The sequence below is a fragment of the Acomys minous genome, assembly GCF_964271855.1.
Source record: "Acomys minous genome assembly, chromosome: 5".
NCBI lineage: Eukaryota > Metazoa > Chordata > Mammalia > Rodentia > Muridae > Acomys > Acomys minous.
This window is the reverse complement of record NC_140494.1, coordinates 92,925,979-92,953,055: the sequence shown is the minus strand read 5'-3', so window position 1 is coordinate 92,953,055 and position 27,077 is coordinate 92,925,979. Positions and strand designations below refer to the sequence as shown.

General features: G+C 39.8%; 2 protein-coding genes across 5 annotated transcripts in view; one reads left to right on the top strand and one right to left on the bottom strand.

Moving 5' to 3' along the window:
* Positions 1-27,077, bottom strand: part of ZBTB44 (zinc finger and BTB domain containing 44) — a 54,066-nt gene that overhangs the window by 13,860 nt on the left and 13,129 nt on the right. For all 4 annotated transcript variants that reach the window (XM_084781126.1, XM_084781127.1, XM_084781128.1 and 1 more), the window contains exon 2: positions 6,308-7,384. In XM_084781126.1, coding sequence (XP_084637252.1) covers positions 6,308-7,325 — 1,018 coding nt within the window. In that variant the 5' untranslated portion in view covers positions 7,326-7,384. The remainder of the gene's footprint in view (positions 1-6,307; positions 7,385-27,077) is intronic.
* LOC311597947 (large ribosomal subunit protein eL29-like) lies at positions 12,800-25,935 on the top strand. The gene is made up of 2 exons (XM_084782595.1): positions 12,800-13,122; positions 25,282-25,935. Exon 2 carries the CDS (start codon positions 25,314-25,316, stop codon positions 25,776-25,778), a length of 465 nt encoding a protein of 154 aa, XP_084638721.1. The 5' UTR covers positions 12,800-13,122; positions 25,282-25,313; the 3' UTR covers positions 25,779-25,935.

The following is a 27,077-nucleotide window of genomic DNA, read 5'->3' as shown; positions in this document are numbered from 1 at the left end:
CAACAACCACACACAAGTAATTATATGAACTAGAATCTGATTTGGATGACTTAACAGCAAGCTGTAAAAGTTACTGATGGGTAGTATTTTTTTAACTATTAAAATTTAATGTTAACACAAATTTTGGGTTTATAGCATTCTGTGATAAGAGGTAAATCTACAAAAGTTCCATTTCACTCTCAGACACAGTATGGACAGCTGAGAATTTTGGACACTCTTCTCCCTCGTTGATTTGTGGTCACAATTAGCTTGATTATATTAGCTTGGCTTATAAAACCAACTGACACTTTTGACAATAAGGAATCGTGTACAATACAGCTCCTGCTGCGTCAAGAACTACTCTGACACAGCACACGAAGGAACGGGTGTAAGGCCCCTCTACTTCTACCCCATACAGTGGCATACAGCTAGAACTACAGCGACACAGCCCTACGGAGACCTTCCGACTGATACCTGGTCTGCGCACCAAGGAAGACAGCTTCTTTCCTCTGTTGTTCTTGGGTTCTTATTTTACCAACACAGATTCTTCTTACATTTTTATCCGTTTACTACTGAAAGCTCTTGAGCTCTATTGCAGCCTATTATAATCATTCTGTAACTCACATATCAATATGCACATGTATCACACACACACACACACACAGAGATACATTTACTCTGTGTTGCATGATATGACAGGTAACAGCAATGATTAAAACTGGTAGTAAGAGAACATGTGTCCACATCACCAGTCACCAACGTAGGTGAAGCGACCTGGCAAGTCACCGCCGTTGAAGCTGTAGCTTATGACATTACTGCCATTCAATACCCCCAGACACTGTTTCTAGTACAGTGTGTTAAGGATAAGAGAGAGGGCTGAGGATCTAGTGGTAGAGAGCATTTGTATGTACAAAGCCCTACATTCACTGCTTACTGTCAAAATGAGAAAAGGAAAAAGAGGGGAGGGGAAAAAAAAGAGTAGTCTTAATTATCCCTGCTTTCTGGTATTCAGAGTATTAGGCAAACTCTGCTGCCTGGAACACTCCCTAAAACAATCACCTAACCCAAGCTTGAATGTTTAAATTCTCTGCTAATTCCTCCAAGTACCATCTCACCAAAACCCAAAACAACCGTAAAAGCTGTGTGGTATAATCTCCCTCACTGCAAAGGAGCAGTGAGGTGAACTGTTCACTACTGGTCCAGCTGGAGACTCTAAGAGACTCTCCAGTCGCCATGCTTATTCAGGAGTGCAAATCCTCTCTGAGATGCGAACTGCCCCTGGCTGGAGGGTAAGTTCATGAGCCAAGCTCACATATTTTAGTGACTATCCTTTGCTGTGGGGTTTATTTTGTTTCCTATAAATAAGGTCTTTTAGGAGTATTTTGGCTGCTTACTCATATACAAATTGTTCCTTGGTGAAAGTCTTCTGAAGGACTTTTAACAGGCAGCCACTTACAACTGGGAATGTTGTTTTCAATGTTAGGATTAACTCTTACAAGTTGACATGATATATGCTTCAAAAGATCTTTATGCTGTCTAAATTCTTATTACAAACAGGTAAGGGGCTGCTTTCAATAATACCAAGAACAGCTTTGGAGCATTTTACAAAGTAGAGTTTTGCTTCTCTAGGAAAGATGGAAAGGCAGGGCAAGTATTCCTGAGTTACTTTGCTTTTAATGGTAGAATTTCTGAGTACAGAATTCCTTTGCTAGGTTTAGTAAACTGCAGCTTACCTAAAGTCATTCATATTTGTCCTTAGTGAATATAGACAATAAAACTTTAAGATAAGTAATGAAGTCATCACATCAAAGATTCTTTTTTTCTTAAAATGTTCTACAAATTGATGGCCTGCACTTAAATTTTTTTTAGGCTGACAAGAGAGCTCAGTGGATAAAGGACCTGACCACCACCAAGCTGCACATCCTGAGTTCCAGTTCCAGAAGCCACATTGTTTTCTTTTTCTTTTTTCTTTTCCAGAGAAGGTTTCTCTGTTTAACAGCCTAGGCTGTCCTGGAACTCAGAAATCTGCCTACCTCTGCCTGCAGAAGCCACACTGCAGGAGGAGAGCACTCACTCCCACAGGCTGTCCTCTAACCTCTACATGTGCCATGGGTAAAAAACTTTAAAAGGAAATAACTATTTTATTTTTAATTACCTGTGTGTGCACTGATGTCTATGTGAACGCAGTAATTGCACAGGCCAAAAGAAAGCACCGGAATTAGCAGGAAGTTGTAAGCTACCGGTAGGTGCTGGGAACTGAATCCATTCCTTTAGAAGAGCAGAAAGCATTCTTAACCCTGAACCAGCTCTCCAGCCCCAGCCTTTAGATTTGTTGTAATTATTGCTTCTATTTATCCTATGTTCAAAGTGTTTCTGGCCAAAAGGGAACATAAAATATTAGGTAAAATTCCACTTAAATAAAATTCATGGACAGTCAAATTTTTACTACTTAAGAATTTCAGAATGAATGTATTAAGTATCAAATTTATTAGCCAGTGAATGACAAGCTATCACTTTGAATTAGTAAGTAAAATGAACCGCTCATAAACATGCTCTTCTGAAATACAAAGAACACATAGTAGAACATTTATTGACTACCCACAATATCCCAGGAATTTACTCTTTTATTCTTTATGGCTTTGCTTTAATGTAGAAATCTACTGATGTAAGATAGGTTTAGAGTAATCAGTGCAGGATATGAAGGCACAAAAAAAGGCACTTGGAGTATATGATGACATAATATTCAGGTTAGATATTCCTAAGTTAATGTTATAGAATCTGTGATTACATAGGTAAAAACAGCTTATGTAATTTAAAGATTCTGTCTACTTATACTTTCTCTAACCATGTTTAGTAAGATTATAAGTGAAAATATGAGCTGAGCAGATATCTAGTTAAATATTTGGATTTCTAATTTTTCAGATCATTAAAAGTTATTTATTATTTAGAAGGCACTACGAGTTTTAAGACTAAAGATTCAAAAATAGCTGTGATCTGTACACATTAAATATTTTATTAATGTCATATTTATTCAAATTCCTCAAAATTTTCCTAAATCAAATTCAAGTACATAAAATTGTCTTGCTGATGTCCTACCTTGGCTACTCGAAATAAAATCTTATTTGCAAAGGAGGCTTTTATGCATATAATCAAGTTAAGATGTAGTTAGATAAGGGAAGGCCTGGCGTGGTAGCGCAGCCTTTATGCCCAGCGCTCAGAGGCAGGTGGATCTGTAAGAGTGAGCCCAGCCTGGTCTACAAGGCAAGTCTAGGACAGCCAGGGCTGTCATACAGAGAAACTTTGCCTCTAAAAACCTTAAAAAAAAAAAAAAAAAAAAAAAAAAAAAAAAAAAAAAAAAAAAAAAAAGAAAGAAAGAAAGAAAAAGAAAAAGAAAAGACTAGGTAAGATCCCGTATGCCATGACTGGTTAGAGACAAATCTAGACACAAAGAAAGCCATGTTAAGATAGAAGTAGTGATTCAAATAATAAACTACAAGTTATAGGAATGTACATGGTGGCTGGCAACTGTCAGAACTTGGAGAGGCCAGGAAGGGTTCCGCCTGCAAAACCTCAAAGGGAACAAAGCACTTCTGACACTTTATTTTGGAGCTTCAGCTTTCTGAACTGTGAGAAAATAAATTTGAACTGTTTTAAATTACCAAGCTTGTGGTACTTTGTGGCAGCTCTGGAAACTCAACAGTGGGTCAAAACACAAGAAATTAACAAAGCTGTTATGGTCTTGGTTTTTTAACCTTTAGAGAGATCTTTACTTATTGCTTTAAAAAAAAAAGACTCCGCAATCCTGAATATAGAAATCTCTCAAAGGTTTTGGCTCTCCCATAGTTTCTTAAAGCCCCAAATCTTTAAATATTGACAATCACACCTTTTGATTTCTTTGTGGCCTGACATTGCTTGTAAATATCCAAGTAAAACTTACACACACTGATCTTGCTGATTACTCTTAAAATGAGACGACTACCTTCTCCCACCAATGTTCATATTGCAGTTACTGTAATTAGATGACAAAATTCTATTTATTTTTATTTATTTCATAAATACCAATTTTTGTGCTTTTAAGGAAAAAAAAAAACCCCAGCAGAGATTATCAACCATAAGATACATCTGAGGGGCTGGAGAGATAGCTTACAGGTTAAGAGGTTAGAGGTTAAGAGCACTGGCTGCTCTTCTAAAGGCGCTGAGTTCAATTCCCAGCAACCACAAGGTGGCTCACAATCACCTATAGTGGGATCTGAGGCCCTGTTCTGGTGTGCAGGTGTACATGCAGGCAGAACATTATATACATAAAGAAATATTTTTTAAAAAAGTATTATAATTAAAAATATTTTAGTCCTTTCTACCAATTGCTCTAACAGGTTTCTGAGCCAAATCTCCTGCATACCAATACCAAAAGTAAGCTAATTTTCCTCAAGTATCTGCATTCGTTAAAATTCTTTTCAAAGATAGACCTTTTAAGATTGCTGTATGTTCACTATCCACTATGTTTTATTTTGTTATTATTTTTGAGGTACGGTCTTACTGTGTAGAGGTTTGGCTGGCCTCAAACTCACAGAGATCCATCTGCCTGCACCTGCCTCCTTGGTACTGGGGTTAGGCTCATTCTGCTACACCCAGCTCTACTTTACTCTAATTCTGCTCAAAGCCATCATGTATGTACTCAACAAATAATCATTTTCTCAGACTCTCTGTGGCTAAGGAAGATCCTGTGGCACAGACTAACACTAATTTTTTTAAAGATCTTCTGGAAAATCTTAATAGCGCACTCCTGATTACAAGCACTAATCCCTTTCTAGACCACAATCTCAAGATGAAGTGAACATTTCATAACCACAAAGCAAAGAAGCCTACAGCTAAACTGATAAATGAAAAATGGCAAATTATAAATATACAAGGAGCCTTGAACACTGATTAACACTGCAGATTCACATTACCAGTTCTAGGCTTCCTGTTCTAGAACATATCACTTAATTAAAATAAGATCATGTTTGAAGGGATCTGTCAGCTGCAGTTGAGTGAACAAGTGGTCAAGGCTCTCTCCAATTTGTTCTTACCAGCTCCTTTGGACTTCCCATTCATTCCCCACTGATTCAGGTAGCCCTGCTTTGTCTGTCACTTTGCACTAAATCATTGCCTACTGTAATATTGCCTTTTAACTTGCCTAACACAGGATCTTTACTAGTTTGTTGTAGTCACTTATGAACATATCTGCGTTTGCATTTGGGCTATTATCTCCTTTGTTGTAAGAATAAAGTCTTCTTACATAGAATCATGTTTAAGAAAAATGTCTTTTCTACATACTATCATGTTTGGCACATTGCTTAAATTTTCAATAAATATTTTTATATTTTTGCATTTATATATTCATTTTGAGAGACAAAAAAGGAGGAAGGATGGGAAGGGGAGAGAGAGGAAGCATGCAAGATCTCTCTTTTATTAGAGAGGTTCCAGGGCTCAGACTTAGGTCCTCAGACGTGGCAGCAAACACCCTTACCCATTTTTTGGAGACAGGGTTTCTCTGTGTAGCCTTGGCTGTCCTGGAGTCACTTTCTAGACCAGGCTGGCTTTGAACTCACAGCGAAACATCTGCCTCTGCCTCCCTGAGTGCTGGGATTAAATGAATGTGCCACCATGCCAGCTGCTCTTACTCATTTTAATAAAGAACAAACCAAGTGACTCCTCCACCACACACACAGGTTTCATACAGCCCAGACCCTGACATGGAGCTGAGGATGACACACTCCTCCTGCCTATGCTGCCTTAGTGTGGGATTACAACCCATATCACTGTGCTGGGCTTCTTTAACTAGATTTTCAAAACTCGTTTTCTTTTGTATTGAAAGTACTCACAACTGGGAGTGGTGGTGGTATATTATGCCAACACCCAGGAGTCTGAGACAAGAGGATCACCAGTTCAAGGTCAACCTGGACTACAAAGCAAGACCCTGTGTCTTTAAACAAGCAAACGGTAATTTACAATTTTTATCTCTGCCTTTGTCCCTTATATCCCATTGAACTTTGTTCTTTTTCAATGTGTAACTTGTTAAACATACACAAAATTTATAGAGCTAATAATATACATGTATTCTAAATCCAATCATCAGCCAGGTATGGTGGCTTATACCTTTAATTTTAGTACTCTGCAAGCAGAGGCAGATGGATCTCTATAAGTTTCAAGCCAGCCATGGTTATATATTGAGACCCAGCCACAAAATAAATAAATAATTAAATAAATTCAGTTACTGCTTTAACTCCCCCCCCCCCATTCAGTGTTTGAATTGACTTTAAAAACCGTAATATAAGAAACATTATACCTATAGAGGAAGACTGTGGACTAATCAGAAGGTCCTCTTGCACTGGTTCACTTCCTGGTACTGTCTGCTGATCACTCAGTGAGCTCTGAGATGCACTGACAGGCTGGGATGCTTCCTCATGGACTTCCTCATCACTTAATCTTTCTACTTTGACTTGGACATCTTCTTCTGTCTCTATAGGCAAGCTAGTTTTTGTGCTCTCACAAGTCACATAATCAGCCATTCTTCTGCCTGCCTCAGATGGGCCAGGCAATTCTAAAGTCCGGGTATTTTCTGCCTGCTTTGCTTTCTCAGGCTGAATCCGTCGATCCATTCCAAAAGGGAAAGTCCATGGAAATGCTAAAGAAGAATCAACTGGCTGGTTTCTATTTTCTGCATAGGAAGCTGAGGAATTCAATACCTGGGGGGAACTTGTTTGTATGCTACACTTCACAGGACTCTCAGGAGACATAACAATGTAGCTTTTGCGTTTTCTCCGGGACTCTCGGCAGACAGGAATGGTTCTTTCCACAACACTGCACTCTGAAGACACTGGAGAAATGCTTCCATCTCGAGAAGTAAAATTGCAGTTGGAACTATTTTCTTGCCCAGCATCTAGACCCTTTTCTGGTTGGCTATTAGGCGTATTCCACAAAATACTTGATTTCATGAACTCTGAGCAGGTACTAGCAACACTAAACATTTGCATATAGCTGGCTGCAGCTAGAACATCAATAATATTTTCCGTGTTAATTGACAGAGTGGCTGTGTAAGCATATTCTAAAAGGGGTATAAAGCCAGTCACTGTAACATGATGTAGATCCAACACATTTTTGTTCTCATCCTCTGTTTGGCCTACAAGTTTCGTTCGAAAGAAATCACTGCAAGCTGCTAGTACCACCTTGTGAGCCCGGAAGATTTTGTCCTGGACACGAATAGTGATATCACAAAAATGTCCATCATTTCGTAGCATGTTTAGTTTTCCCAGCATTTCCTGGCTGTGGGAAGAGGAGCTGTGAGTAAATGTTTTCACACCCATCTTTTTTCTTCTTCTTCCTCTAGTGATGCTCTTCAAGGATACAATGAATCAGAATTATCCTAAAAAAGAGAAAGAAAACCAAACATCAAATGACAGCTTAATAGTTGAAATGGACTATTTATATCATTTTTATGTAGGCACTGTGCCAAATAAAAGTCTAAAATAAGGGAGAAAAATTTCAGGTATGTAATGTATTAAAATACATTTTCTGGTCTGTTGTGGTATCGGATTCCTATTAGCCTAGTCCTATGAAGGCTGAGGCAGGAGACTATCACAAGCTCAAGGACTACCTGTGTTATACAGTAAGTTTGAAGCCAGCTTGAGCTATAGGGTAAGATCCTATGTCAAATAAATAAAATGAATGCACAAATAATAATGATACATTCTCTAAACCAGTGTCTATAAATTACTGTTAACAAGTGGCATTTTAAAACAGTTAAGTGACAATTATAGTGCTTTTATGTGCCAGAAACTACTGTAAATATTGAATGGGATCATTTTTTGTTGTTAAAGACACCTTGGCCAGTAGGTATATACTTATCCCTGTGAACCTGCAGCAATAATACCAGGCAAACATTATATAATAATTTTATCTCCCAGCACTCAGAGAGGCAGAGGCAAGCAGATCTCTATGAGTTCAAGGCCAGCCTGGTTTACAAAGTGAGTAGAGGACAGCCAGGGATACAGAGAAACCCTGACTTGAAAAAAAAATTTTTTTAAGGAAATGTTTTACTCAGATAAATGTATAGGGGGGAAAGGAGAAGGGAAAAAGAAAAGCTTTCAAGGTTTTAAAAAAGTCCAAAAAATCTAATGACAGGAGACAAAACTATTCCCCATTGACAACACAATAAAGGGTAATGTGAAATGAAGCCTGTGCTTCTAAGAAGGTAAGAGAGCTGATGCCATAGAAATAATGACCTTGACCAAATTCAAACCTGCTCCAGCAACATTCATTCTGTTATATGGATTAAAGCATTGCTCAAATTCTCCAAAGAAGAAGAAAACCAAAGATCATTAAAGATAACAACCAAAGAAACCTTGCTCCATATATTCTTAAATACAAATAATCACAGGCAGACATGGCAGTGCATGCTTGTAATCCTAGCATTTTGGAGGCAGTAGCATTAGGAAAATTACCATAAGTTCAAGGCCAGCCTGGCTTACATGATGTTGTAACCAACCAGGGGTACATAACATAGCAAGATTCTATCTCAAAAAATTTGGGCACACGCCCTTAATCCCAGCACTGGAGAAGTAGAGGCAGGCAGATCTCCATGAGTTTGAGGCCAGCCTGGTCTACAAGTGCGTCCAGGACAGCCAGAGCTGTTACCCAGGGTTTCTCTCTCTCTCCCTCTCTCTCTCTCAAAAAAAAAAAAAAAAACCAAAAAACAAACAAACAAACAAAAAACCAAACCAACAACAACAAAACAAAAAAACCCCAAATGAACAAAAAATCAAAACAACAACAAAAAATTATAAATCCAAATTTAAAAAAACAAACAAAATTCCAAAGTAATCACAAAGAGATAATATAGTTAGGATTGATCTTGGCAGAGAATAATTTAATGAATTTGATAATTTTTCTCTCACTCAAACAGGAAGGCTACATATAGCATGTGTTGTTCATTGCTGTATGTCAGTAAACTGGCCACTGCTTTCAAAGCTGGGCCATCAAGAGTGACTGCTTTGGTTTCAATCATGTGGTTGAGGGCAGAAGCATGCCTTTAGAGCAAATGACACTCGTAATGCAAGAAACATCTGCATGAACACACAGGTATTAAAAACAAGAAATTAAACATATTTGGAAAATATCAACAGAATGCTAAAATGAGACCACTTCAAACATGATTTGAGTGGAGGCCCTGGAACTGTATCAGCCTTCTAAGGCTACCTATGCAAGGAGGGAGTGAAAACCTTTTTCAGCCTGGTGTTGTTACCTCCATCTTTTATAATCAAAGAGCTAGAAATTAGAAAAGGAGTTCATTCTGAATTCCATACTCCATTCAACTCTTTTCTTCTTTCCTAAAAGGAAAAAATAGTGACTGCCCCCAATCACATGATCCTAATCAAAGTAATCACTCTTTTTTTTTTTTAATTTTAAAGTAATCACTCTTGATGGTCCAATTTTAAAAGCAGAGGCATGTTTTCTCTCTATCTTGTGCCTATAATACCTGGAAACACTCTAAAGGACATAGTTTAATTTAAAGAGCAGCCAAGATGAAGAAATGTGCCGCTATTTTCCATCAGTACCTAAAAGCAAAGAATGGAACCAGAATACTGGATTGGCATCTTGATTATGCCATGTACATAGTGATAGGTACTTTAACCTTTGTACTTTAGATTTCTGCAGCAGTTAAGCAGGGATGATAGAACCTATATTACAGAGTTCTAATAATCAAATACATGTTTCAGATAGTAACTAGAGACAGAGAATGTCAGTAGTTGGAATAGTAGTACAGTAGCCTCTCCCAATCCTAAAAGAACCAAAAACTACAGTTAGCTCTCTGGGACCTTCCTGCTTCCGTGTCCTCAGTTCTGAGATCACAGGTACCTAAAACACCATGACCAATAATTTATATGGTGTTGGGGAGCTGAATTCAGATCCTTATGTTTGCACAAGTACTTTGCCACTGAGTTCTCCCTTCAGTCTATTTCTATCTTTTGAATAAGAATATGCTGTTAGAGGTGGAGAGAGAGGAACACTCCTTCATTGCTGGTGGGAATGCAAACTAGTACAGCCACTTTGAAAATCTTATCTGGCACTCTATCAGAAAACTGGGACTAGGGCTTCCTCCTTGGAATATACCCAGAAGATGCTCCAGCACACAACAAGAACATTTGCTCAACCATGTTCATAGCAGCCTTATTCATAATAGCCAGAATCTGTAAACAGCCTAAGTGTCCCTCAGTAGAAGAATGGATAAAGAAACTGTGGTACATTTACACTATGGAATACTACTCAGCTATTAAAAACAAGGAATTCCCAAAATTTGTGGACAAATGGATTGAACTAGAAATGATCACGTGTGAGTTAACCCAGAAGCAGAAAGAGTCAAACAGTATATACTCACTTATATCTGGACACTAGCCCTAGGGGCATGTCCCATGAGTGTCTTCACTTATCAGGAAAGTGGGACAGAGGGGAGGACATCCTGTTTGGACTCTAGGTGAGAGAAGCATGGGAGAATGGGGGAAATAGAAGTAGAAGGATCCAGAGGGTCCTAGAAACCTACAAGAACATTATGACGGGCAGATCTAGGCCCGGGGGTCCTGCTCAAACTATGGCACCAGTCAAGGACAATACATGCCGTAAACTTCTAACACCTACCCAGACAGGACATTCTTCACAATTGAGTGGAGAGTGGGGTCTGACTTTCACACGAACTCTGGTGCCCCATATTTGACCACGTCCCCTGGATGGGGAGGCCTGGTGGCACTCAGGGGAAGGATAGCAGGCTACCAAGAAGAGACTTGCTACCCTATGAGCATATACAGGGGGAGGAGGCCCCCCTCAGTCACAGTCATAGGGAGGGGAGTAAGGGGAAAATGGGAGGGAGGGAGGGAGGGGAATGGGAGGATACAAGGGATAGGATAACAATTGAGATGTAATATGAATTAATAAAATATATTTTAAAAAAGAATATGCTGTTATAGACAATCTCATACATGTTGTATGTGGACATAGGTTTTTAGTTTTTTTCCCCTCCTGAGACAGGGTTTCTCTGTGTAGCCGTGGCTGTCCTGGACTCTCACTGTAGACCAGGCTGGCCTTGAACTCACAGGGATCCACCTGGCTCTGCCTCCCGAGTGCTGGGATTAAAGGCATGCGCCACCACTGCCCAGCCAGTCTTTTTAGTTTTTATAGGTATTTACATATCCTCAAACAACATCATCCCTTAGCATATAACTTATTGCCTTTACCAGAGTTCTCATCCTGGAAAAAGGCAGGACTTAACATCTATATTGACTCCTATCATGCCTTCCCTATCCTGTGCAGCAATCTAGAAGAGGACTTTTAACCGAAGATGCACAAACCCGAAGCCAGGCTTCAGTTATCTACTGCACAGGACATCAAGACTCAAGCTTTAGAAACACTGCAAAATAACAGGATGGATTAAAAAAAAGAAGAAGAAGAAGAAAGAAAAAAAAGAAAGAAAAGTTGCCCTTTTACCAGCTACCAAGGCCTTAGCTATTCATTTCCTCAATCATTCCTGAGCTGGCTAAAAGGAATAGGAGGAATCAATAGAGAAAGAAGCTAATAAAACATGATCTGGCTTTCCTTACAAGGAAGACGTATCCTTCTTGCCAGTTAACAAAGGGATCATCATATCACACTACAGAATGCTTCCACATGGGGACACCCCTCTTTACAATCTCCATATTCCCCTTATCCACTTCTCAAGCCAGGAATTAAAGTATAAGTCTTCAGTATAAACTGCTCTATCTGTAAGCCTGCTACTCCTCAAGGTCACTCAGGCCAAGCTCCTCCTTAACTCGTTTAGTTGAATGGATACTTACGTGAATAGAATTGGCGAATGGATTTCACGTATATTTAAATAAAACAACACAAGTGTTTATTCAATGTTATTGACACTTTTTGGTGCTGCCTAGGGCCTTTTCACACCAAAACAAAAAAACGTTTTGGAAATCAACCAAGCAGTCTTATTGGGGGGGGGGGCAGGGGCGGGGTTTCAACACAGGGTTTCTGTGTAGCCTTGGCTGACCTGGACTTGCTTTGTAGACCAGACTGGCCTTGAACTGACAGGATCCACCTGGCCCTGCCTCTCAGAATGCTGGGATTAAAGGCGTGCGCCACCATGACTGGCCCATAACCAAGTATTGTTACAAGTGATACTCCACAGATCTGTCCCCTACCCAAAATTTCTCTCCAAAGTGATACAGCCTTTGTTTCCAAAATAACCCAACAGGTCTCACAAAGCTTGGGTATCATCTTTATATTCCACCATGTGTATCACCCTCAATCTTCAGGAAATATTGAAAGGTTCATTTTATCTTAAAACACCTTATCAAATCATCTCTGGAGCTTCAATAAGGGCCGTAAGTCAGTGCCTGTCTTTTTTTTTTTTTTCTTTCAAGATTTAGAAACATTCTCAAGGCATGTGTGATAGTGCTGTCAGCTTGACAGAATATAGAATTATTTTGGTTGCACAGAGGTGGGAGATAGTATTCCCTAGTTGCTGGGACTGTACAAATAAGTGAAGAAAGGAAGCTGGGTGACAGCAAGCATTCTTTGTCCTCAGGCTCCTGACTGTGGGTGGTATGTTCCCAGCTCCTTCAGCTCTGCCCCCTTACCTTCCCTGTCATGATGGACTACACCCTTGAACTGTCAGCCAGAACAAAGCCTTTGTCCCCCCCAAGTTGCTTCTGTCATAGTAGTAAGTCATAGCAACAGGAAATGAAACAAACATAACAAGCACCTTTATGCTTCAGACCTTTCAAGTTATCCCACCACAGGCTTTTTCTCAACACTGGTATCCCTACTAAACCCTCTCTGAGGTCTTTGTGCCTTGATTCTTAGAAGGCTGCTTAGGGTTCTTAGAAGGCGCTGGTCAACATTTCCTGGCACCTACCTCACTATCCCACCCTAGATTTTAAAATCAAACCTGGAGATTGTGTCCTACAAGGACAAACCACCCTTTCAACCAAAGGAAGGGCTAGTCTCATCACTTTCACTGCAGCTAAGCTTTCAGGATTCCTGTCTCAGATCTGTCTCAACTCAAGCTGACCTTTCACACTATACCAACAATCTACAGGTGACCTGCTCCTTTTCGAAAAGGTAAGATGTCCATATATCTGGAAGAGCAGAAAAGATTATTGAGAATGCCCTAACTCTAGCCTGGAACAAATATCTTCAGAAGGAGTTCTAAGATTAATTACAGTTCTAAGAAATTTAACCTTGTATTTAAAAACTACTTTGTGAGCTGGAATGATGGTTTAACCGTTACAAGCACTGGCTGTTCTTCCAGAAGACCTGGGTTTGGTCCTCAGCACCCACGTGACAGCTCACATTTCCAATAACGCCAGTCCCAGAGGACCAGATGTCCTTTTCTGGCTCCCTGGCATGTATTTAGTGCACACAACACATGCAGGCAAAATGCCCACACACATGGAATAACAAAATAATAAAAAATAATCCTATCTGCATACTAGCCCAAGGGGCATGTCCCATGAAAGCCTTCAGTTACCAGGAAACTGGGACAGAGGGGAGGACATCCTATTGGGACTCTAGCTGAGAGAAGCATGGGAGAATAGCAAAGTAGAAGGATCCAGAGGGCCCTAGAAACCTACAAGTAGAACATTATGATAGGCAGATTTGGGCCCAGGGGTCCCGCTCAAACTAAGGCACCAGCCAAGGACAATACAGACCGTAAACTTTAAACCCCTACCCAGATCTAGCCAATGGGCAGAACACTCTCCACAGTTGAGTGGAGAGTGGGGTATGACTTTCACACGTACTCTGGTGCCTCATATTTGACCATGTCCCCTGAGGGGGAGGCCTGGTGGCACTCAGAGGAAGGATAGCAGGTTACCAAGAAGAGACTTGCTACCCTATGAGCATATACAGGGGGAGGAAATCCCCCTCAGCAACAGTCATAGGGGAGAGGAATAAGGGGAAAATGGGAGGGAGGGAAGAATGGGAGGATACAAGGGAGGGGATAACCATTGAGATGTAACAGAATAAATTAAACTAACAAAAAAATCCTGCTGTGACTATGATGTTTTGGCTTTTCTTGTTCATCTCCTGGGTCAGTGTGTAAGGCCCTCTCTATTTCCAGCTGGGTGGTAATCATTTCTTTTCCTTAGGCTATGACTTTGACTATCTCTGTCATCTGGCCTGAACGTCTTTTATTCACTGTAGGAATTCCTTGCCCTTTGTTATAGCTTGCTCTAGTCTCTACTACAAAACTAACCAAAAGAGCACGGACTACATAAAAACACTCTAGTTACAGATTGTTAGATGTGTGTTCTCACACATCCCTGTCCTCATGACCCATTCTGGGCTGGAGAAATGGTCCAGCAATTAAGAGCACTTGTCATTCTTAGAGAGGACCCAGGTTCAGTTCCCAGAACCCACCCTGTAGCTTACAACATCTGTAACTCTAGTTCTACATATTCCAAAGCCACCTTCTTGCTTCCTTGGGCACCAGGCAGGCATGTGGCACATACATATATGTAAACAAAACATATATACACATAAATTTTAAAAAATTTTAATGTAAAATTCAACAAAGCAAATGTTTTAGACTGGGTAACTATCAACACCACCTTTTACATATAAACAACAGCCATTATTACTATTGCTCTTCATGTAAAGGCTCTAATTCTAATGACAAATCCTTACCAATACTATGGACTAAAATGAATTCAAGCAGGGAATTTATGGGTAAGATGGTGGATTGTAAGTCTCACCAATAAGACTCAATGAAAGAAACAGTCAAGATAAAATACAATAATCTCTACTCCTGTAAGAAGAGATAGTACTTATAAATTAATTTGTTAGGTCAGGTGAGATCTCCATGGAACGCAGGCAGCAGTGACTGAATCAGAATCTGACTAAGAGGCTCCAATGAGGGCTGTAAGAAACTGCTGGTTAGTGCTTCTCCTTTAAGCATACCAAGCCTGTGGGTCAGCTGCATGAGCTGAAGCCAAAGGTGGAGATGGACAAAAGTCCCTGAGAACCCTGACCCCCGACAGGCCAGCACTATCGAACACTCAAGGGAAGAGTTACAGCCGAACCAAAAGCGGACCGCGCACAACCACTCTGGTTTTGAAGCTGGACTGAAGTGAGTCACTCTGACAAGGCTGGTCCTAGAGTCATCAAGAGCTCCTGCTCACACCTAGCTCTCACAGCACCACTACTCAGAGCACCAAGGAGGAAACTGAGAATCACACACTCAACTCAGTACAGCTGTGCCAAAAACTCACTTGAAAGCTTAACTGGTCTAAATTCCCTGGTGTAGTACACACCCCAAATCTGGTTTTACGAATCTGAGCTGGAATTGCAAACTGAACACGTTCTATGACTCAAAATTCACCCCACAAGGAAGAGCACGGATGCAACAAACAAACAAACAAACAAAAAACTATTATCACACTGTATCTCTTGGTTTATTATTCTTATGTTTGGCTTTTTAAAAATATTTTAAACTTCATTCTTGCACATTTCATAATAGCTTTGCTTTAGTTTAAAACTGTTTGGCTAGGTTTTAGGATTGTTCTGTCCAGTGTATAGTTGGGTATTCTCTGTTCTTCCTATGCACAACCCATATACTTTCTCAGTCCTATCTTTTTTTATACTTCTGAACTAAAAACTTCCATAGTTTTAACAATATCTAAAATCTGTAGATTGCAACAGGATCTTAAGTTTCCAAGTTCTTCCTCCATTTTAATTTTTTTTCTCCCAAAGTTGATCTGATACTTATCACTGTCCCCACATTCACCGTTATTTCTCCTGCTAGGAATCTTAGTGACTAGTCCTATTTATTATACAGCATACTATGCTTATCCTTGTTCCTTTACCCTCCAACTGTTTTAAAAGGGAGGGGGAGCTACTGGTGTCCCCTAGCTACTGTGGCAACTGCATACTGGGAATAATCAGGAGCTCTGGTTGTTTTTGCCAACAACAACAACAAAAACAAAATATATATGTATACATATATATATATATATATATATATATACACACACACACATATATATATACACATACATATATTTCAACTCTTCTACAATCAAGCCCACTTGAACACTGCAAAGATTTCAACTGAAAGAATATAGCTAATAAAAATTCCAGTTGAAGAAATAATCCCAACACAGTAATATGAAAACAAAACCCCACTCCACCAATTACTAATCCAATGGTATTGGCATCCAGTGAGAGGAATTAGATAAAATCCCAAATAATAAAATATAATTATATTAAAAGAAATCAAAGAAGATACAAGTAAATCTTTGCGGGAATTCAAATAGACACCTACATAAAATAAAAACAATGCAAGATGTGAAAGACAAATCAATAAAAATTTGTTTGTTTTCAGAACTAAGTATCAGAAATACTAGATATGAAAAACACAGTAAGTAAAATAAAAGACTCCTTGAAAAGCCCCAGCAATAGACCAGGATCAAGAAACGGACAGAACAACTGAGCCTGAGGACAAGGTAGAGGAATAGACATATAAAAACAAGGCGGAAAAACCATAGTGAGAAAGTATGAATGGTATTTCTTTGTCTTCATTTTTGAGACAAAGCTTCTCAGTGTAGCCCTCACTGTCCTGGAAATTGGGTTCAACCTGTGCCCGGGTTCAAAATTATCATATTTTGAAGATTCATGGGATATTACAAATCAAATCCATGGGCCTGGAGAGATGGCTCAGCAGTTAAGAACACTGGTTGCTCATCCAAAGGTCCTGAGTTCAATTCCCAGTAACCACATGGTGGCTCACAACCATCTATAATGAGATCTGGTGCCATCTTCTGCCCTGCTAGCTCCCATGCAGGAAGAATACTGTATAAATAGTCTTTTTAAAAAGATGAAAGTGTGGTGGTGCACGCCTTTAATCCCAGCACTCGTGAGGCAAAGGCAGGTAGATCTCTCTGAGTTCAAGGCCAGCCTGGTCTACAAAGTGAGTTTAGGACAGCCAAAGCTACACAGAGAAACCTTGTCTCAAAAAAAAAAAAAAAGAAAGAAAGAAAAAAAAAGAAAAAGAAAAAGATGAAAGCCTACAGAATCTAACACCATCCTTTGGCTTCCACAGAAAATTGCACTCATGCATACATACCCCCACACAGACATACAAACATACATATAATTTTTTAAAAAGCCTTCCCCTCACATTATACTTAACTAACTGAATATACATAAGAAAATATACTGAGAGAAACAAGACATACAAAAAGGTAGGCCCACCAAAATAACAACATATTTCTCAACATTAACTTTAAAAGCCAGAGGGCTTGAAATGATATGATTTATTTCAAATTTGAGAGCAACTGTAGACTATACCCAGTAACACTATCTGTCAAAACTGAAAAAGAAAGAAAAACTTCCCAAGGCAAAAAGAAGCCTTGTGACTACTAAGATACTTGAAGAAATTCTTCACACAGAAGAGAAAAATAAACATTTGCAGGAAACTAGAGAAGAATATATCTAGAACAATAAAGAATATGAATAGAAAATCAAATCCTATAAAATAAACACAATGATAGGATAACGTGAACAATCCACCAGGAGGATATGATAATTCTAAACATGTGTGCCCTGATACAAAAAACAAATTATTCTATAAGAGTGGGTGAATTCAATACCTCATTCTAGTTAGCAGATAAGGTCATTCTGACAAGATATAGAGAGAAACCTGAGTTAAATGAAACCATAGGTCAAATAGATCATATTATTTTTCACATTACTGTGATGAAATATGAATGAAAACTACAATATTCCAAGCATGGTTTCCATAGCTTTATGGCTATGTGCAAAATGCACTGATTCTAACTCCAAAGTTCCCATAGTGTATAGAGTCCCAGCAGGTTAAGAAACCCAACAATCAAAGCTCTTCTGAGACCCAAAGCGATCTCTTAATTGTGAGGCCCTATAACATTAAGAGACAAGTTACACAATTCTAATACATACTTGGCACAGAGTAAACATTCCTATTTCAAAAGAGAGGAACAGAAGTGTAGTAAGGCAAGATTGAGCTAAAACAATATTGAAGCTCAGGGGTCAGTATCAAATCCTGCAGCTGTTTTAGGCATAAGAAATTTGCAGAACCAAGGGCTACAAAGAGCGGGGGTAGCCCCGGCACTCCAGCCTTGCTGCTTGTAGCACACTTACAGTCTTTCTCTTAGGCCATGGCCACTATGTAGCTGCAGTTTTTTCCTTTTCTTCTTCTGTTCAGATGCCCTAAGGTTCTGGCATCTTTAATATACTGGAGTCACCACTGCAACTTAGGCTTCCCCTTCACACCTTGATGCAGGTGGCCTCTCAGCTCTTTTCAAGGTGTTGCTTAGCCTCAGCAGCTCCCTGAAGCATGCTTCTATGACCCACTCATTCTTGACTCTTTCACGCCTGCAGAATCAGTACCACGTGGATGCTGCTCCCAATCTCTGCTGCTGGTTTGGGATGGAGCCTGGCCTCTTGGATCACAGCTTTAGGTTTCCTAAGCAGTTGTCTGTGGACAGGGAACACCTTCAGCTGCGTTCTCACTTCATGTTCTCTCCTTTCATATGAAATAAATGTGCATTTTTACAAGTTGGAGCTTTTGGGTGGATCTTGTCTTCAGTGTACTTTTCCTATTGTCTCAGCTCAGAGCATAAGTCTCTTTAAGGGGGCTATCTAGTTAATAGTTACAGCTTGCTTTATTTTTTGTTTGTTTGTTTGTTTATTTATTTATTTCTGTGTGTGTCTGTGTCCTGAGTAGAAGCAGTGAGCAATTAACCATGCCACAAATGCTACCCTTGTACTGAAATTTTCTCCACCACTTATCTTATACCCATTACTTTAAAAGTCACCCTCACTAAAAATTTCAGGCCACAGTCACAGTGAAGGCTGATTCCCACCTTATCCCTCTCATGAGCCAATATAACCTGAGTGGCACCTAGCCCATTTCCCATGTTCCCCTCTGAAACTTCATGAGGTGGACATCCATGCCTTATGTTTCTCTTAGCACTCTAGAGCCTTAAACTGCAGCCAGAACGGCCCATTAACGTCTGTATTCTAGCAATTTTCTAGTACCAAATTCCAAACTTTTCTACATTCCTGCTGCAAACCAGTTCCAAAAACCTAGGAGCTCCATGGTCAGGTTTACTTCTTGGTACCAATCTTCTCTACTAGTTATTTTTTTCTTGCTGTACAAAATGCCTAACAAGTAGGGTATAGTGACACACGCCTGTAATCTCAGCACTTGGGGAGGCAGAGGCGCAGAGGCGCACAGGCAGAGAGGCAGAGGCAGGCAGAACTCTGTGAGTTTGAAGCCAGCCTGGTCTACAAACGAAGTCCAAGACAGTCAAAACTACACAGAGAAACTCTGTCTGGAAATAAAGAGCACTGGCTGCTCTTCCAAAGGTCCTGAGTTCAATTCCCAGCAACCACATGGTGGCTCGCAACCATCTATAATGAGATCTGGTGCTCTCTTCTGACACGCAGGTGCCCATGCAGGCAAAACACTGTATACATAATAAATTAAATCTTTAAAAAAGAAAACAACAACAACAACAACAAAAAACCCACAACCAAACAACACACAAAGAAAACAAAGCAACCCAAAATGCCCAACAAGAAGCTACCTAAGAGAGGATTTCTTTGGCTTACAGTTTGAGGGGAGGGTATATTTGAAATGTTTAGAAGTGAATGAAAATGAAAGCCAATACCTTCAGGATACCATAAAAGCTGTACTACAGAAAGGGAATTTGTAACTGTAAGTGACTACATGCTTTAAAACTCCACAAAACCCAGGTGTCTAATGAAAAGGTTCATAGATAAAGAGGTGGATCTATAAGTAAAGAACTTGCTGCTGAGTTTGATAACTGAGTCTGGTCTCCAGAACCCACATAATGGTGGAAGAGAAGAGAACTCCACATGTGGTGGCACACGCCTTTAATCCCAAACACGTGGGAGGCAGAGGCAGGTGGATCTCTGTGCAGTCGAGGCCAGCCTGGTCTACAAAGGGAGTCCAGGACAGCCAGGGCTACAAGAGAAATCCCATCTCGAAAAACAAAAACAAACAAACAAATAAAAGAAAACCAAATCAAGATCAGGGCAGTAATTAATGAAAATGAAACAAGGAAGAAAATATAAATCAGTTAAACAAAGAAATGGTTTTTTTGAAATGATTAACAAGATCCAAAAACCCATATTCAAATTAACCAAATGAAAGTAAAGACTAAAAGTCAAAGCTGTGTAAGTGGCACACTTTAATCCCAATGCTCAGGATGCAGAGGTGGCCAGATCTCTATGAGCTGAGGCCTGCCTGGTCTACATAGTGAGTTCCAGGACAGACAGGGCTATGTAGAAAGACCCTGTCTCAAGGACAATAATAATAAATTAATTATTTATTTGGATAAATTTTGTTATTTATATGGATGGACAAATGATTAAATAATTTTAAGAAGAGTAACAAGATCAAAAACTAATATCCAAACTAATCAAAAGAAAGAGAAGACTCTAATTACAATTAAGAGATGAAAAGAGAGGCTAGAGATGGCTCAGTGGTTAAGAGCATTATACGCTCTTCCAGAGGTCCTGAGTTCAATTCCCAGCTCACAACCATCTATAATGTAATCTGTTGCCCTAGTCTGGCATTTGTACATGCAGACAGAACACTCATAAACATAAAGTAAATAAATCTTAAAAAAAAAAAAAGATAAAGGTGAAAATAGAGTCATTACAATGGATTTCAATTAAATTAAAAATTAAATTTAAAAAAATCATTAGAACTTAAAAACTTAAATTCCAAACAACTGTAAAATCTAAAAGAAACAGATGGCTCATGCAACCAAGATGAGACAGACCAATTCAACAGGCTAGTAAAAAGCAGTATAATTGAAGAAGTAATTTTAAAAAGAAAGAAAAAAAATCTCCCTTGGGGCTGAGAGATAGCTCATCCTTCAAGAGCACTTACTACTTACATAAAATTTACCATATGACATGCCTTCATTTTAATGCCATTAAGTACATCTACACTCTGAGAGACAATAAATAATCACTATCCAAAAGTCTGAAAAAAGTTTCGCCGTTACAAACTGGACCCCAGTACCCATTAAACAGCGACTCTTCTCCTGGCTCCTACAAGACACTCCTCTAATGTCTGCCTTTGAGTTTACAAGTTAAGGTTTTCAAGTGGTCACTTGCATAATGCTTTCACAGTTGGTCCACACTATAGCTCGGCAAACTTCCCCTGCTCTCTAAGATTTACAGCACTGTGTGAATGTATCACATTGGTTTTACCCATTAATGAGCTTTGCTCAAATGCAGATTCTTTAGGGAAGGTGTTTTCAACACCCCTGCATTCCTACAGAATTCAAATCTTAACATCAAATCCTAACATTTCACTGCATTTTCAGAACAGTGGCTACTTTAAATGGTTCACATTTCTTTCTTTTCTGAGTTAACAATCTCCTTCATATTTTAATTATTTTAGCCATGACATATATGACTGACTGATTTTTAAGTATGTGGTGTATTTCCATGGGCAAGGCTGCGTTTTAAACAATCATGCTGATAGTGTAATGAATGCTGTCATTCTGGCAGTAAAATTTATGGTACAGTTCAACGATTTAAGTATGTTCACATTGTTATGTAGGCAGCAGTCCTCCTCCCTCCCCTCCCCAGAAGACAGAATTTCTTTGTGTAGTCCTGGAACTCATTTTGTAGACCAGGCTAGCCTCAAACTCAACGATCTGCCTGCCTCTAACCTCTGAGTGCTGGGATTAAAGGCGTGCTTTACCACATTCAGCCTAAGTGGAACCATTTTCACCTATTTTTAAAACTTCAGTGAACAAATGTAAATAACACCTTAGACTCATGGTTATACCTAAAGAATTTTACCAAGTATAGAAGCACATTTAACCCTCTTAAATCAAATTATCATTCTCTCATTCTCTCTTTCCTCTGTCTCTCTGAACACTGGAACTAAAGCATGTGCTAACACATCTGGCACAAAAGTTTCCCTGTAAAATGATGTATTATCATCTACATGTGTTATATGTGGGAAGGGGTGCTTACAGAGGGGAAGAGGACAATACTGTGAGGTCAATTCTCTCTGACTACATGTACATGGGTTCCAGAGATAGCACTCAGGCTGTCAGGCTTGAGAAGTACATGCAGCCATCTCAAAAGCACAAAATTGTCCTTTTTACCTAATTAATATATCTTCAACCTCATTTTTAAAAACTGAGCCTTGACAGTAAATCTTTTTTTTTTTATTCCACAGATAATATCACAGACTAGTACATGTATAAATAAAAAATTCACAAATTTAATATTAAAACTCACAATTTACACATTAATTTTATATTATTATCATAGATGCTTACAGGTAATATGGATAACTAATGTTCATATGCTTTCTCCTTTAATAAATATTAATGCTGGGGAATGGAGGCACGGTTCAGAGGTTAAGAACATGTATTTTGTGTCCCGTTCCCCCTCTCCCCCCATGACAGGGTTTCTCTGTGCAGCCTTGGCTGTCCTAGACTCGCTTCACAGACCAGGATGGCCTCGAACTCACAGAGATCCACCTGCCTCTGCCTCCTGAGTGTTGGTATTAAAGGTGTGCTCCATCATGCCCAGCTCTGGGTTTTATTTTTGGCACTCACATGGTGACTTACAACCATGTGTAACTACAGTTCCAGGGGATCCAACATCCTCTTACGACCTCCATGAGCATGAGGCATGTATGTGGTGCACAAGCATACATGCAGGCAAAACACCCATACATATAAAATAATAAAACTAAAAATGTTTTTATTCAGGCTAGGCATGGCAGCATTTGCCTTTAATTCAGTACTCAGGAGTCAAAGACAGCTGAGCTATACAGTAAGGGCTGGGATGTAGCTCAATGGATACACGCAATGTTTCCCTAACACATGCTTGACCCTGAGTTTAATCACCTGCCTTGCAAAATAACAATAGTAATGATAATGATATTAAGAACACACCAAAACTAGGTTTATAATAATCATAAACATGCTAATAATAATTGCCACAACTATTAATGATACTATATATAAATAATGGTTCTTTAAAAAAAATAAGCTAGAAAACCCAATTCTCAAAGTTCTAATTTATTTATAACTGATTCACAGATGACAATCACAAAGTTTTGGTAAGTCCTACTTATTTGTGGGCTGTAACTAAACTGATCAAGAACAGGACTTCAAATAACTGTTTTGGAAATCAATAATCAAACATTCTGCTTTAAAAATAGTAGATTTTATTCTAAGTACCTATATACCAATGGGTCTCAACATTCCTAATGCTATTGGCCCCAACCATAAAATTACTGTCCGCACTGTAATTCTGCTGCTGCTATGGATTGTAATGTAAATATCTGAGACACAGGGTATCTGAAAGGTCATTTGGTCCCAAAGGGGTTGAAACCCACTGCTCTATTTATATGTCCAGTCAAAGTGACACTGGGACTGGGATTTTTCATTTTTTTGTATTATGTGGAATTAGTATTCATGGCTTAAATGTTATTTTTGAGATTGGCTAAATCTGGGCGGTGGTGACACACGCCTTTAATCCCAGCACTTGGGAGGCAGAGGCAGGCGGATCTCTGTGAGTTCAAGGCCAGCCTGGTCTACAAAGTTAATCCAGGACAGCCAAAGCTACACAGAGAAACCTTGTCTCAAAAAAACCAAAACAAACAAACAAACAACAACAACAAAAAAACCCAACCCCCCCAAAAAAGTTGGCTAAATCGAAAGAGGCAATATTTCTCCCTGTAGAAACACAAACAAAAACGACTTGGGCCAGGGAGATGGCTCGATGGATCAAAGTACTTGCAGTACAATCAGATGGCCCAAGTCTGCATGCCTAGAACCATGTGTTTTAAGGAAGCGGATAGGGTGGTGCATGTAACGTCAGCATGCTTGCGGTGAGATGAGACGCTCATTGGCCTGGAAAGCACAAGAGACCCCACCTCAAACAAGGTAGAAGGTGAGAACCAACACCCAAGTTTGGCTTATGGCCTCCGTACCTGCACCATGCCATACTCATGACCTCATACAAGAAAAGATCGCTCTAAAAATAATTTCCTTCATAACATACACAAACAGAACAAAGGAATTTGAGTTTTAGACAAGAATAGTCCAGAAAGCAGTTTAGTTAAACATTTATCTTATGCCAGATACTTGTCCAGATTAACAGGTTTCTAGAGTCTACAGCTTTGTACACACTAGAGCCTGAGGGCAGGGAAGTTGAGCTCAGATCCCAGCACTCCCAGCAGGAGTAGGGGAGCAATGGGTGTCTCTGCAAGCAGCTACAAGCCTAGAGTTTGCGGAGCGTGGAGGCAGAGACAGGAGGATTGTGAGAGCTTGGTGTCACCACCCTACCTGCTATCTCCCTGCAAGAACTCAAGCTGCAAGGCCAGAAAAAGCCCATCTTAATTAAGGGAATAAGGCAGAGAGCAACAGAGGACAAACCCTGGTGACTTCCTGACTTAGACACACACAGACAAACCGGGACACGAAGATGTTTCCATATTGCCTTTGAATAAAAACAAAACAAAAACCCCACAAGGAGGTCCATCACTGGGGGTGGGCTTTGATAGTGTCTAGCCTCACCCCACTTTAAGTTTACTCTCTGTGCTCGTCAGATGGCACCTCTGCTCCATCTCTACCACTATGGACTTGCCCCCTTGGAACCAAAGACAAAATGAAATTTCCTTAAACTGCTTTTTTGGTCATGGTATTTGAACATAACCAATACACAAGTATTCTTTCCAGTGACTTGTAATTGACAAGCGAGTACTTGGAAACTCTACCTGGATGTGTTTGCCACATTTCAAATTCAGCATCTGAAACTGAGCTCGTACAATTTCTCCTCACACCCCTCTTTTTTGAAACAGGCCTCACTATGAATCCCAGATTGGTTTCAAATTTATGGTTTCCCTGCCTTAACCTAGGATTATAGGCATGGGCTCTGATAACGGCAGTGTCTTCAACTGTCTAACCACTCATAGCTTAAAATCTAAGGTAACAGTTCCCTCTTATTTGAGGCTACAGAAGACAGATGCCTGAAGCCACGTATGGTAACAGTAATGGCCCCTATGATCCAGACCTAATCTGAAAGAGATGAGCAAAAATAACCAAGTTATATAAACCTGGTGTCTTTCTGCAAAGTGTTAAGGCATTTACACTTATCCTGAGTACCTTAAACTGCAAAAGTCACGCTGTAGATAAAGAAGACTTTTCCCTCTTTCTCTTCTGGTCCCAGGCGCTGCGGGAGCCGCCGGTTACCGTGCAGCCATGGCCAAGTCCAAGAACCACACCACACACAACCAGTCCCGCAAACGGCACAGAAATGGCATCAAGAAACCCCGGTCACAACGATATGAGTCTCTTAAGGGGGTGGGCCCCAAGTTCCTGAGGAACATGCGCTTTGCCAAGAAGCACAACAAGAAAGGCCTGAAGAAGATGCAGGCAAACAACGCAAAGGCAATGAGTGCCCATGCAGAGGCCATTAAGGCCCTTGTGAAGCCTAAGGCCGGTAAGCCCAAGATGCCAAAGGGCCCCAGCCGCAAACTCAGCCGGTTCACTTTCATCGCTCATCCCAAGCTTGGGAAGAAGATTCGAAGCTACATGAACAAGGGTCGTAGGCTGTACCAACCACAGCCCAAGGTTCAAACCAAGGCGAAAGCTGCAACTAAGGTCCAGGCTGCAGCCCCAGCTCAGGCTCCCAAAGCTGCCCAAGCCCCTGTGAAGGCCCCATAGAAAAGGCTTCTGCCTATGTGAAGACAGATGGACTGGTGTGACACACCCACCTACACACTCTTTACAGATGACCAGTGTCCTATGCTGTTTTTACAAATAAACATGAGGCAAGCTCAAAAAAAAAAAAAAAAAAAAGAAAAGAAAAAAAAAAAAAGAAGACTTTTCATTTTAAATTCTCCAACCCAACCTACCAAACCCTGGAAGCCTCCCTCAGCCATTCTCCTTCAGAGCCACATTCAGACAGACCACAGACCATCTTCTACTTACGTGTAATGGTAAAGGTATTTTTCAGAACATGAGTATTAACTGTGTCTACTACTAAGAAATAAAATGTTGTTTGAGATGTAGCCCTCATCTACTTGGCACTCACTGTATACTGGCCCAGGCTAGCCTTGAACATTGATTTGGTAGACCTTCAGCCTCAGCTTTCTGAAATTTTGGATTAAATGTATGTGCTAGCATGCCCAGCCAGTAACAATGAATTTGTAATGTCATTTAATTCTTGGCTCTCTGATCATCACTACTATTCTGTGCTTACAAGAAAAATCCATCATGCCTGGTAAACACGAAACCAGTAAAAATGCTAATAAACAAAAATAGGACATTATAATTTAAATGAAACACAGAAATAGCCAACATTAGTAAAGAATGGAGGAAAAGTTTGCACATTGCCCTATCAATGGGACAAATACTAGATCAATAGCAGCAATGACTAAAACACCCTCAAGAACTCTTATATGAAGATATGATATCTACATGGTAACTACAGATAATCAAGAATAAATCTTAAAAGAAAAAAAATAAGAGGGCTGCAGAGGTGGCTCAGAGGTTAAGAGCGCTGACTGCTCTTCTGTAAGTTCTGAGTTCAATTCCCAGCAACCACATGGTGGCTCACAACCATCTATAATGAGATCTGGTTTCCTCTTCTGGTGCGCAGGTGTGCATGCAGGCAGAGCACTGTATACACAATAAATAAATAAACAAACAAACCTTTTTTTAAAAAGGATAATCAAGGGGAAAAAAACAGAAAAAAATAACAGGAAATAAATTTTGGTGTATGCTGCTAGAGTGACATTAACCCTGCCGTCAGATTTCAGGTACTGTTGTCTCTTTAATACTCTTTAAAAATATACTGAGAACCAGAAAGGCTTTTACTTATGTAAACCTCATATTCATAATACTAGCCATATTATAAATTAAAACATAAATTAAAAAAAGAAAAAGAGGATTCAGGGCTTGCAGGAGGGCTCAGCATGTAGTGTTTGCTGCCATGCCAGACAACAACTTGAGCTTCTTACT